The 10,316-nt window shown below is 46.3% G+C and overlaps 1 protein-coding gene across 2 annotated transcripts in view; it reads left to right on the forward strand.

Annotated features, from left to right (window-relative positions):
- The window catches only part of ACVR2A (activin A receptor type 2A), a 45,466-nt gene extending 35,523 nt beyond the window's left edge, over positions 1-9,943 (forward strand). Inside the window, exons 5-12 of one of the 2 annotated variants that reach the window (XM_065751361.1) lie at positions 2,329-2,352; positions 5,348-5,491; positions 5,954-6,097; positions 6,919-7,064; positions 7,473-7,587; positions 8,148-8,286; positions 8,727-8,857; positions 9,663-9,943. In XM_065751361.1, the coding sequence (XP_065607433.1) occupies positions 2,329-2,352; positions 5,348-5,491; positions 5,954-6,097; positions 6,919-7,064; positions 7,473-7,587; positions 8,148-8,286; positions 8,727-8,857; positions 9,663-9,857 (1,038 nt within the window). In that variant the 3' untranslated portion in view covers positions 9,858-9,943. The remainder of the gene's footprint in view (positions 1-2,328; positions 2,353-5,347; positions 5,492-5,953; positions 6,098-6,918; positions 7,065-7,472; positions 7,588-8,147; positions 8,287-8,726; positions 8,858-9,662) is intronic. The other variant, XM_065751362.1, reaches the window with a different exon arrangement.
- The last annotated feature ends 373 nt before the right edge of the window (positions 9,944-10,316 follow it).

Raw genomic sequence — 10,316 nt, forward strand, 5'->3', positions numbered from 1 at the left:
GGGTAGGGGCTGCTAGCTAGCTAGGAAGGAGTTAAGGTTGAGTAGTTGCTGGTGGTTAATGAATCATTAACATTAAATGAGTGGCAATGTTAGTATTAAAAAGGAAGAACCAAATGAGCCCGAGGTGGGGACTGCTGGCAGCGTGCATGACTTTGTATCCCGTGATGGTGCGTTTGGGTCTTCAGCTCTAATGAGAGTTTCTTCTAGAACTGATTCCAATCAATAGCTGCAGGGGCACGGGAGGAAGCTCTGGCACCATCCTTGCTGGTGCTGCTGGGATACCCAGCTCTGGTGTGGCTGTTCAAAGACAACAGTCTTGGTGCTTGCAGCAATCGCAGGAGGGCTGAATGAAGCAGCCATTTCTGGTGAGGGTGCAGTCAGGTACCCGACCTTTGGGAGCTTTGTAGTGATTTTCCAACAGGAAGTCCAGTGCTGGGTGTCCTCAGGTCTGCTCTCCTGAATGTACGGGCTGGTAGCTTTCAGGTAATCTTTTACATCACAAGTAGAAGATCCTGTGGGGTTCTCAACTGCTCCCAGATTTTACTTCTAAGAGTTGCATTTATCGCTGAAATGAATGTATTTGCATTTCAGTAATAGCCAGATACTGCTTAACCTGCTCATGTTTGGGTTTTTCATTCCAGTTCTGACTTGGTGGTCTGTAGTCTGAGGGGGACAGTCAGTGGTCTTAAAAGCAGAGTGTCTGTGATGTCCATTTTTATTTACAGCCCAAGGAGAAAGAAATTTGTTGAGCAGCTATTTCATACAAGCAGTGCTTGTTTATTCACCTGCTGCTTCAGTAGAAGTGTGAGCATACACAGCAGTACCCTCAGGCTGGGCAGGGGCCGTGCCCTGTCAGATCCAGAGATGGAGCAGTGCTCTTATTTTGCTTGGCTGCTGTTTCAGGCATAGGAACACGGGCAGCTCGGAGCAGGAGCGTCAGTGCTCATGGGTTGTGGAGTTTGTGCTGCTGTGTCTGAGTTGCATGGTGTTATAAGCATACACTGAGCAGTTGTCATCGTGCTGGGAGCACCAGTCACCAAAAGAAAGTTGGTTGAAGGGGTTTTTTACTTCTTTTCTGGTGTTTTCTCCCTCTGATGAAGTGCCCCACACATCTGCAGGCTGTATGAGGGCTGTGGGATCAGTGTTGGGCTCAGGGGGCTTCAGCATCACCTGTGGCTGTGCTGGCTGAGCCAGGAGGGCTGCTCTGGGCACCTGCATGGCAGCAAGCTATAAATCAGACCCAGCGAACCTAGCCTTCAAGAAATGCTCCAGCCCTTCTATTATTAATTATTTAGATAATGCTAAGTGTGTGCTAGGCAGTTCTTGAGCTGAGGGAAGGCTGCTGTTGGCCCCAGCTCAGTAGAATCCAAAGAACGTAAAGACAAAGGGAGAAGAAGGGGATGATTGGTGCTCTGTGGCAGATGGATGCTTCCAGCCTTTGGGTGTCACACTGCTATGGTCATCAGATAGTGCATCTGATGCAAATACGAAGGACACAGAAAATGACTGAGGCGAGAGCTCAGAAGGAATGAAGGCATCTCTGAGCTTTCTGCCTTTGAAGCAGCAGGAACAAGCTTATCTCGTTGAAATGTGTTTTAAGCTCCAGTAGTAGAGCTCTTGCTCTTACGTTCTTGTGATAGATTTCATTCAGTGGTCTGTGAACTCATCATATGTTTGAAATAAGTCTTGGATATTGTAACTGTACCTTAATGTGTGGGATGTGGCGTCTCCAGGTTCACTTGTCCTAGTTCCAGCTCGAGCACGCCAGACTTACTGAACAAACTTGCCGATACAGATCCAGCATATGAAGACGTATTTGTTAGCAAGGTTTGGTTGTAACTCAGACCTTCGGAAGTTTCCATTTCCCTCAGCTAGGTACGGATTACAGGGCACTCTCCTACCTTACAAAATAAAGTACAACGGTGCCCTCTGCTGTGCAGTTGGGAGCATAACGAGCCAAGTTGCATAAGTTGTGTTTGTAAGTATGTTCTGCACGTGTTTATACTCCGTTCTGTAGTAACGTTTGTGTAGGCACCTGTAATGGACGCTTTGTTTTTAACTGAGATCAATGCAGCTGATGGTCTGTACTAAAATCTTTTTTTTGCTCATTTTTCTTTGCTGGCATATCAATATGTTGGTCTTTTTTTTTTTTTCCATTTTAAATGCTCTGTTACCAGTACAGGAAAGTATTGCTATCCCCATGAATATTTTTGTTGTTAATTCGCAAGCAATTTATTTTGTCTCTTTTCTTATAAACTGTTTTCTCATCCCATTCTTGATGTAAATAGTAATTTCTTTTGCCTGTGTTTTTTTTCCCCCTTCAACAAGCACGCCTTTCATATAATGATTGAGGTAAGATGCATTGATGTTTGTTCATGGTTATGGAACTTTCTGTGGACTTGTAAGAAGTTGTTTTGGTATGAATTCCGTTCTTTCAGTATTTTGGACCAGAAATCTGTAAGCATGCGGGGTTGAAAAACAGAGATTCAGCCTGCTGCTTGTGGCTTTCTTGAAGCCCACTGCAGTTTCTCAGGCTGTGGAGTTAGGTGTCTGCAGGGACTGATGTGGAGCACACCATCCAGCAGGGCAGCAGCACGCCCTGCCCAGCTCTGCCCTGTCCCACTGCGGTCCTCCTGCAGCTGGGGGCTGCTGGCGTGGATCATTCTGTGTGAGAAGTAGAGGCCTTTGGCTTGAGGAGAGATGTTAGCTGGAGAGGAATGCTCTGTCACCACTCAGTCTCTACTTTGGCTTTATCGTTGGTTGGAAGTGATTTTCACTTCCATTCGATTCTTCACAAAAAGCTGCAAGTAACTGAGGAGTGTTGGTTCAGAACCGTGCTCGTTGCTGGTAGACATCTAGCTGAATACTGAGAAACCAGACAAGGTTTGAGCTGAGATCTGAATGCTCAGCTTTCATTGTGTGCTTTCTACGTAGCTCTCAAATTCTCAGTTGAAATGCCTTGTGAGCATACTGCAGAAAGAAAGGAAATAGGATGGTGCTATCTAAATAATTCCAAATATCTCACACCTGCGAAGGACCATCAGGGAACCTCTTCTGTTCCTTGCTCTGTTTTGCTCCAGATAGGGAAAAATAAATGCTAAGGCCACAGGCTGCTACCTTGTTTATATGTATCTGGGGAGTGTGTAATGTACTGTAAAGCATGGGGGAGTTTGTGGGGTGAAAAAGAGAAAAGGTGCTAGGGAATGAAGCATGGACATGTTGATACGTATCAGAGTCAGTTTTAGACTAGGTTACTGAATCCGAGTTCTGACGTTTTACTCAGCTTGGGTTTCCATGTGTTGTCTGAGTGAAAATGAACCCGAACTTGAAAGAGAGAAATGAGAACTTGTTGCCCACGTTCTAATATAAGCTGTAGAGCAAATGGAACCAAGGGGAAATTAGGCACAAGTTAACACAGAATGTGCACGAGCTCTGGAAGTTTAAGACCTTGTTTTTATTTTGGAGTCAGAAGAGAGAAGTGCCTTTGTCCAACCACGTGTGGGTTACTGGTTCTTGTGAAGCAGTCCATCCAGTTTGTCATATCTTTAATGCAGTCACGGTTTCCCAGTTGTTATCCTTCTCTCCGACCTTGAGAACCATTCCTGAGGCACTTAAGGAAACCTAAAAACTGTTTATGTTGAGTCAGTTCTGTCTGTTTTAAGTCAGGATTTGTTTTGATCAGTGTGTGCAGATGCGTTAGTTCTTCACAAGGAGCAGAAACTTCCCACAGATTGTTCTCTTAATTGGAGCAAGTCCCAGGGTTCAGAACAGGGTCACACAGGTCGTGTCGTTGCATGTTGTTCAGTCCCTGGGTGCCACACGTGCTCAGGATCCTTAACAGCTTATCAGTACTTGGAATAAGCTTTTCTGAGTAAATTTGGGTGTCTTGTTTCCAGTTTTGCACATCTTTCTGCCATTTTTGTAACCGTCTCAGGTTGAGGACCGTGAGCTCCCTGCTGCCTGAAGGACTTTGGTGTTGAACGAGGGGCAGCACAGGAGTGGCATCGTGCACAGCTGTGCATCAGCACTTCCAGGAGCAAGAAGTTTATCTTGTGTTAGAAGCAAGTTTTAATTCTTCAACTTCACCTTCCCTATTGTTCATCCAGCTGAAACCCAGCTGTGCTGATGTAACAGTGTTGTCTGTGCATCTGTCAGTTGCACGGGCAAAAGAATTCCATCACTTTTAGACAACAGTACTGTAATTTCTCCAGTTTGAATTTTAAAGATCCTATTTCCACAGGTACTGAGTTCTGGTTAATCTAATTGAATTGATAGAAAGCTGTTGATGAAACCAGTCCTTTTTGAAGGATACATTTAATGCTTAACAAGAAAGAGTATTAATGTGCTTAAAAGGCTCTGAAGTTGTTTGGATGCAGAAGCTCTTGTCTCTATTCTCTCAGCAGTGAAGTGTACTTAAAACCACAACTGTTCAGCAAACGCCTGTAACACACACGAGGTTTTTGATGTTGCCAGCTGAAGTAACTACTGAGATCTCTCTGGTTTTGCTGATGCAACTGCTCTGGGATTTTTTGTTCTTTGTAAAACTGCACTACAGCTGTGGGGAAAAAACAAAAGTGAGCCGTGTATGTTGGGCATTTGAACAGGACACGTAGGGGTTTTGCACTGCATCCTGCAGTGCAGGTGTCAGTGAAGAGAGCAGCACCTCCCTTCCATTTGTAGGTTCCTGCTTTCATGCATAACGTGAGGCCTCTGCTGAGCCACGCTGCCATGAGCACATCCACCCCCTGTCTGTGTGCCATCACCAATGGCAACACCACTGAGGATGGAGGAGGGAAAAGGAGGATGGGGCAGCACTGGCAAGTCCTCTTCCAGAGCTGCTCTGCAGCAAGCAGGGCTCAGGCAGGAGGCTCAGAGCTCCGGGTCTGTGTGTAGGGCACTGCTGTTTGGTGCAGGGCCATCACAAGGGGGTCCTGGTGCGTTGGGTCCTGGCAGGAAGAAAGCAAATTGTGTACAAGCTGCTCTGAATGGCTGGCTGAAAGGCAGGGTGAGGGAACTCAGAGGGATAGTTGCATCTCTTAAAAAGGTGCCAAGTGAAACTTGATTATCCTTATCCCTTAATTTTTGCTGTGCTTTTGTACCTGGATGGGCAGGTCTGTACTGTGATTGTTGTCATGCTGTCGCTTGCACATCAGTCCTGAGCATGTGTCACGGTGTGTTTTTTTTCCTTCCCGTGGAGAAGAGTTGCTGTTTTGTTTCTGATTTGTCTGTGGGAATTTGTTGCGGGAGGGTTGGGTATATGGTACCGAGTCTCAGTTTACAAGCCTTTATTTCTAGATCACACGTATTGTAACAGCAGTGTTAATTAATGGCATTTACCTCATTTCAGGATCCTGGGCCACCACCACCTTCACCATTGATGGGTTTGAAGCCACTGCAGCTGCTGGAGATCAAAGCCAGGGGACGATTTGGGTGTGTGTGGAAAGCACAGCTGCTGAATGAGTATGTTGCAGTCAAAATATTCCCTATCCAGGTAGGCAAAAGATGTCAGTGTCCTGTGTTGCCTAGCTTACCATAATGCAAGCCATGTTTACTAGTCTCAGTGAGAGCTTTCATCACATACTGTAAATGCAGTCATTGCAAAGATGTTCTCAGGCACAGGAAATACCTTCAGCCAAAGCATGCAGGGGTTTATTGAATGTAGGGTTTTACTGAAGTATCTCAATGCAGAAAACATGTATCCATGAAACGTAAATTCTGTGCAACCATAAACCAAAGAGAACAAAAACACATATTCAGCATGAACGCTTCAATTCTGTTTGTGGTCCTGGTGTGTCTTTCCATCACTTGAGAAGGATCTAGTGAAGTTGTCATGGTGTTGAAGGGCCTTCTGGCAGTGCCTGGGGAAGGACACGAGGTGTCTGACAGAGACGGTGCCCTTTATGACGATGGCATTAAGCTGGTGCTCAGTGTTGCTTTTGTTTGTTGTTTGAAGGACAAACAGTCGTGGCAGAACGAATATGAAATTTACAGCTTACCTGGAATGAAGCACGACAACATTCTGCAGTTCATCGGCGCAGAGAAGCGAGGCACGAGTATTGATGTAGATCTGTGGTTAATTACAGCATTCCATGAGAAGGTTTGTTGCATGTGTGACCTTCAGTTGCATAAAATCTAAATAGCTTCCACGTCCTATTAACTTTTCCTGGATATGGATTTCTTTATTTTCAGCTGGTTGATAAAGCTGTCATTGGTGTGTACTTATTGAAGAAGTTACTCTACATAGCAGAGGAGCAAATACGATTCTCTTTGGCTTCTTGCAGTGTGTTTGTTGTTGCATGTGCTTGGTAGTGCTGTGTCCAGCTGGACTGCAAGTCCCAGTGCAAATGGAGGGAGATGTGCAAGTTTGAAGAGAAGAGCTTTATGTTGTCTAGATTTTGCTTTGCAGTCTCAGAGTGTGTACTTCACTCTGAAACTGTGATGTGAAGTGGGATTTACTGTCACCAGTCTGAGAGAAAAGGGAGGCTGTCAGTCCAAGGGCTCAGGGAGCGCTTAGCAGGATTCCTTCAGGTGAACCTGAAGTGCAATTTCCTGTGCTGGAAGGCCATCAGTCACCCTGTAAAAGCAGGGCTGTCTTCATGAAGAAGTGAGGAAGCCTAGCTCCCATCCCTGGCGTGGTCAGCTGCGTGCAGTGTGTCGGTGTGTGCCACTGCACTTAGTGATGCTGCCTGCTTATCAGGGCGGTACGTGGGCACGTCTCCGTTCTGCTCTCAGGCAGAGATGATGCAAAGGTTCATGTTTCATTGCAGTTGAAGCTAGCAGTAGGTGTGTGTGTGTGTAACTGTCCGACTGATCGGGGAGCAGAGGAAGGCAGCCGGGCATACTGTGCTATTTTAGGATGGAAGCTATGGAGAGGTTTTCTTGACCAGAAATTTACAATTGCTCTTTTTCTCTGCGCAGGGTTCATTAACTGACTTCCTCAAGGCTAACGTGGTCTCCTGGAATGAGCTGTGCCACATTGCTCAGACTATGGCTAGAGGCTTGGCTTATCTCCATGAGGATATCCCAGGGCTGAAAGATGGACATAAACCCGCCATCTCACATAGGTACGGGGCTGTGAGGTATCTGCAGGTGATGGTTAATGTTTACCTTGGAGCCAAAGGACACCAAATATGGGTAGATACAAAGTACTCCAAGATTGCTGCTGTAACTTCCTTCTGGAGATATCGAGAGCCCAATAAGGAAAGTGCCCACCCAAAGCAGAAAGCCAGCTGATGTTTTATGGAGGGCAGCTGGGTGATGGCAGTTAACGTGACCGTTTTTACAGTTACTTGTGTATCCTATGCAGTATATAAAATTGACAGGATAGCTTTTGAAACAACTTAAATTCTTTTGTGGGTAACTTTGAGTAATATTGAATGGCTTCGGATAGAAACATATCGCACAAAAGCACTTACAGTATATTTCTTATAATATATGACTTGGATTTCTAATTCATTTCTTTAACTTCAAAGGGACATCAAAAGCAAGAATGTGCTGCTGAAAAACAACCTTACAGCTTGCATTGCTGATTTTGGTCTAGCTTTAAAGTTTGAGGCTGGAAAATCTGCAGGAGATACACATGGACAGGTAACAATGGGTGGTACACGCACCACTGTTAACGGTGTGTGAAGGGAGATGGATATTTGTGTTCTTCAGGCAAAGGATACTGCCTCATCAACCCAATTCTGTGACCTTTGAGGGAGGATGGCAGTTCTGACCTTCTCACAGAGTCAGTGAATATTACTCAGTTCTGTAGATAATGAAGATCACAGCTTTTGGTGCCCTGCCCATCTCACTGCACGCCCCTTCCCTCCCATTTCACACTCAGCTCCACCTCACCGCCCTCTCACTCGCCCTCTTCAAATGGACAGGGGAAGAAAATGCAACAGATAAAGGCCCATGGGTTGAGATGAGGACAGGGAGGGCCTTCACCAGCTCCCATCATGGGTAAAACAGATGCAGCTACATAATTACATCACTGACTGTGGTCAGAATGAAGGGGTAGCCCCAGAGTTTCCTTTGATAAGTGTCTTCATATAACTTCCTAAGTTTAATTTGCTTTCCTTTGGAATTCTGTTACTTCTATCATGGGCAGCTGTGGTCATATTGGTTCCGAGTGTGCATTTTATGTTTCTGTGTCTTTCCAGGTTGGCACACGAAGGTACATGGCTCCTGAGGTTCTAGAAGGTGCTATAAACTTCCAAAGGGATGCGTTTCTGAGAATAGACATGTATGCCATGGGCTTGGTCCTCTGGGAACTGGCATCGCGCTGCACTGCGTCAGACGGTGAGCAAAATAGCTGATGTGTTGAAATCCTGTGTTAAATTGGTGACTGCTTTAAAGAGGAAACTGGAAGGTAGGTCATGCACAGTAACGTGCAATTAGGGTGGCAGCCTTGTGAGCTAAGGAACGGAATGACAGCAGCAGGGTGGTCACTTCATAACTGAATCTCCTCTGTATCTGACGGTCACTCTCTGCATTTCCTTCTGGTGATGGTAGGAAGGAGGGGGGACTGCTGCTGAACTCCTGGTGTTTCATTTCAACCTGCCATGCTGTCTGTGTCTCTCTGTTGTTTGTTTTCAGACATGAGGAATTTCCATTGGCCAACACGTGTTCCATTACAGCTATCAGCTTCTGATGATGGGCTGTGTTTGTACCACACAGATCTGCTTTCCTTTAAGCAGAATTTGTGTTTTAACTTCTTTTGTTTGTTTGTTGGTCCGCAGGCCCAGTAGATGAGTACATGTTGCCATTTGAAGAAGAAATTGGCCAGCATCCCTCCCTTGAAGACATGCAGGAAGTTGTAGTTCATAAAAAGAAGAGACCTGTTTTAAGAGAGTGTTGGCAAAAGCATTCTGTAAGTAGTTATGCAACCAAGTTCTGTCGTGATTTGAATTTCAAGTAGTGTTAGTGCCGGGTGGAGTTCAGGCCGGTGTCTCTTAGGAAGAATTTATCCCTAGTAAAAATTAAACAGGGACACCATAAATAGTTCTCTTTCATCTTGAGTGAACTGAGCTAAAGGAGAGATTCTTTGGGTTCATGTCCAAAATGAAAGTATGTGTGATAGAATTCAGTGGACGTAACGAGTCTCGGTTCCCTCCAGGAACGCCACAGCCGGTGCACGTAACAGCACGGGGTAAGCAGTGCCACTGAGAGACCTGTGGGACGTGCTGGAGAGGAGCAGCTCCTGTGAGCTGGTTTTTGGCTGCAGGCTCACGCTGACGTTGCTGTGCGTTCCTCGCACGGTTTTGTTTCGATTGGTTTTGCTTTACTTTCCAAAAATGGGTTATTGGAAACAATAGATGAGAGCGTCTGCTCCCTGTAATCAGCACGGTGCTGCATCAGCTCAGCCTTACTTGGGATGGCAATGAACTGCTGCAGGATGCAGATCCCCTTCGGTTCATGGCAGTTTCATGTGATCCCTGCACAGCTTCACCTGAGTGTGGCACCTCCCAGGTAGAGCACAGCACCGAGCAGCACACGGCAGCTCTCTGCTGGGTTTGTTGTCCAGAGGGCACCCAACAGCCGAGCTGTGAGGCCCCAGGACGTGTCGGGTTTTGAAACACGTTGGCAGAAGGGATGACAGGAGGCAGATGACGCGTGCAGGTGACCCTGCACTGCGCCCACGCCGTGCTCCTCACCCTGCCTGTGTTTGCCCGCAGGGAATGGCGATGCTGTGTGAGACCATCGAGGAGTGCTGGGATCACGACGCGGAGGCCAGGCTGTCAGCGGGCTGCGTGGAAGAGCGCATTATTCAGATGCAAAAACTAACTAACATTATAACCACAGAGGACATCGTGACTGTGGTCACAATGGTGACAAACGTTGACTTTCCTCCCAAAGAATCCAGTCTATGATAGTTGCACTGGTCACGGCGCTGACCGACAGGACTCTTCACTGGAGCTGCTAAAGCTGACGGGACTGCCGTGTCGTTCTGGGCGTGAAGCGGCCGCCGGGGTCTCTGGGAGCGCCGTCTGGAGGTGTTCCCCTTCTGCTCCCCTCCTCCTCCCACACACGGATCCCTGAGACTTTCTGCATTCCCTGCTTACGCCGAAGGACGCGTGGCCACCAGGGGTCCGGGAGCTGAGTCGAGGAGCAGACCTGTGCTGGCTAACGGAGTGTTCTACAGACTGACACCAGATTTCTTAATACCTGGCAGAGGAGACTAATTCCTTAAATGAACTACTGTTATTTTTTTTAAATCAAACATTTCATTTCAGATTTAAAACAAAACAAAACAAAACAAAAAAACACCCAAGAAAAAAAACAAACAAACAAAAAAGAAAGGGTAACTTGTTTTTATTGCATTTGCCGTT

This window comes from Cyrtonyx montezumae, unplaced genomic scaffold, assembly GCF_038088225.1.
Source record: "Cyrtonyx montezumae isolate F1298 unplaced genomic scaffold, pur_monq_1.0 scaffold_7, whole genome shotgun sequence".
Taxonomy (NCBI): domain Eukaryota; kingdom Metazoa; phylum Chordata; class Aves; order Galliformes; family Odontophoridae; genus Cyrtonyx; species Cyrtonyx montezumae.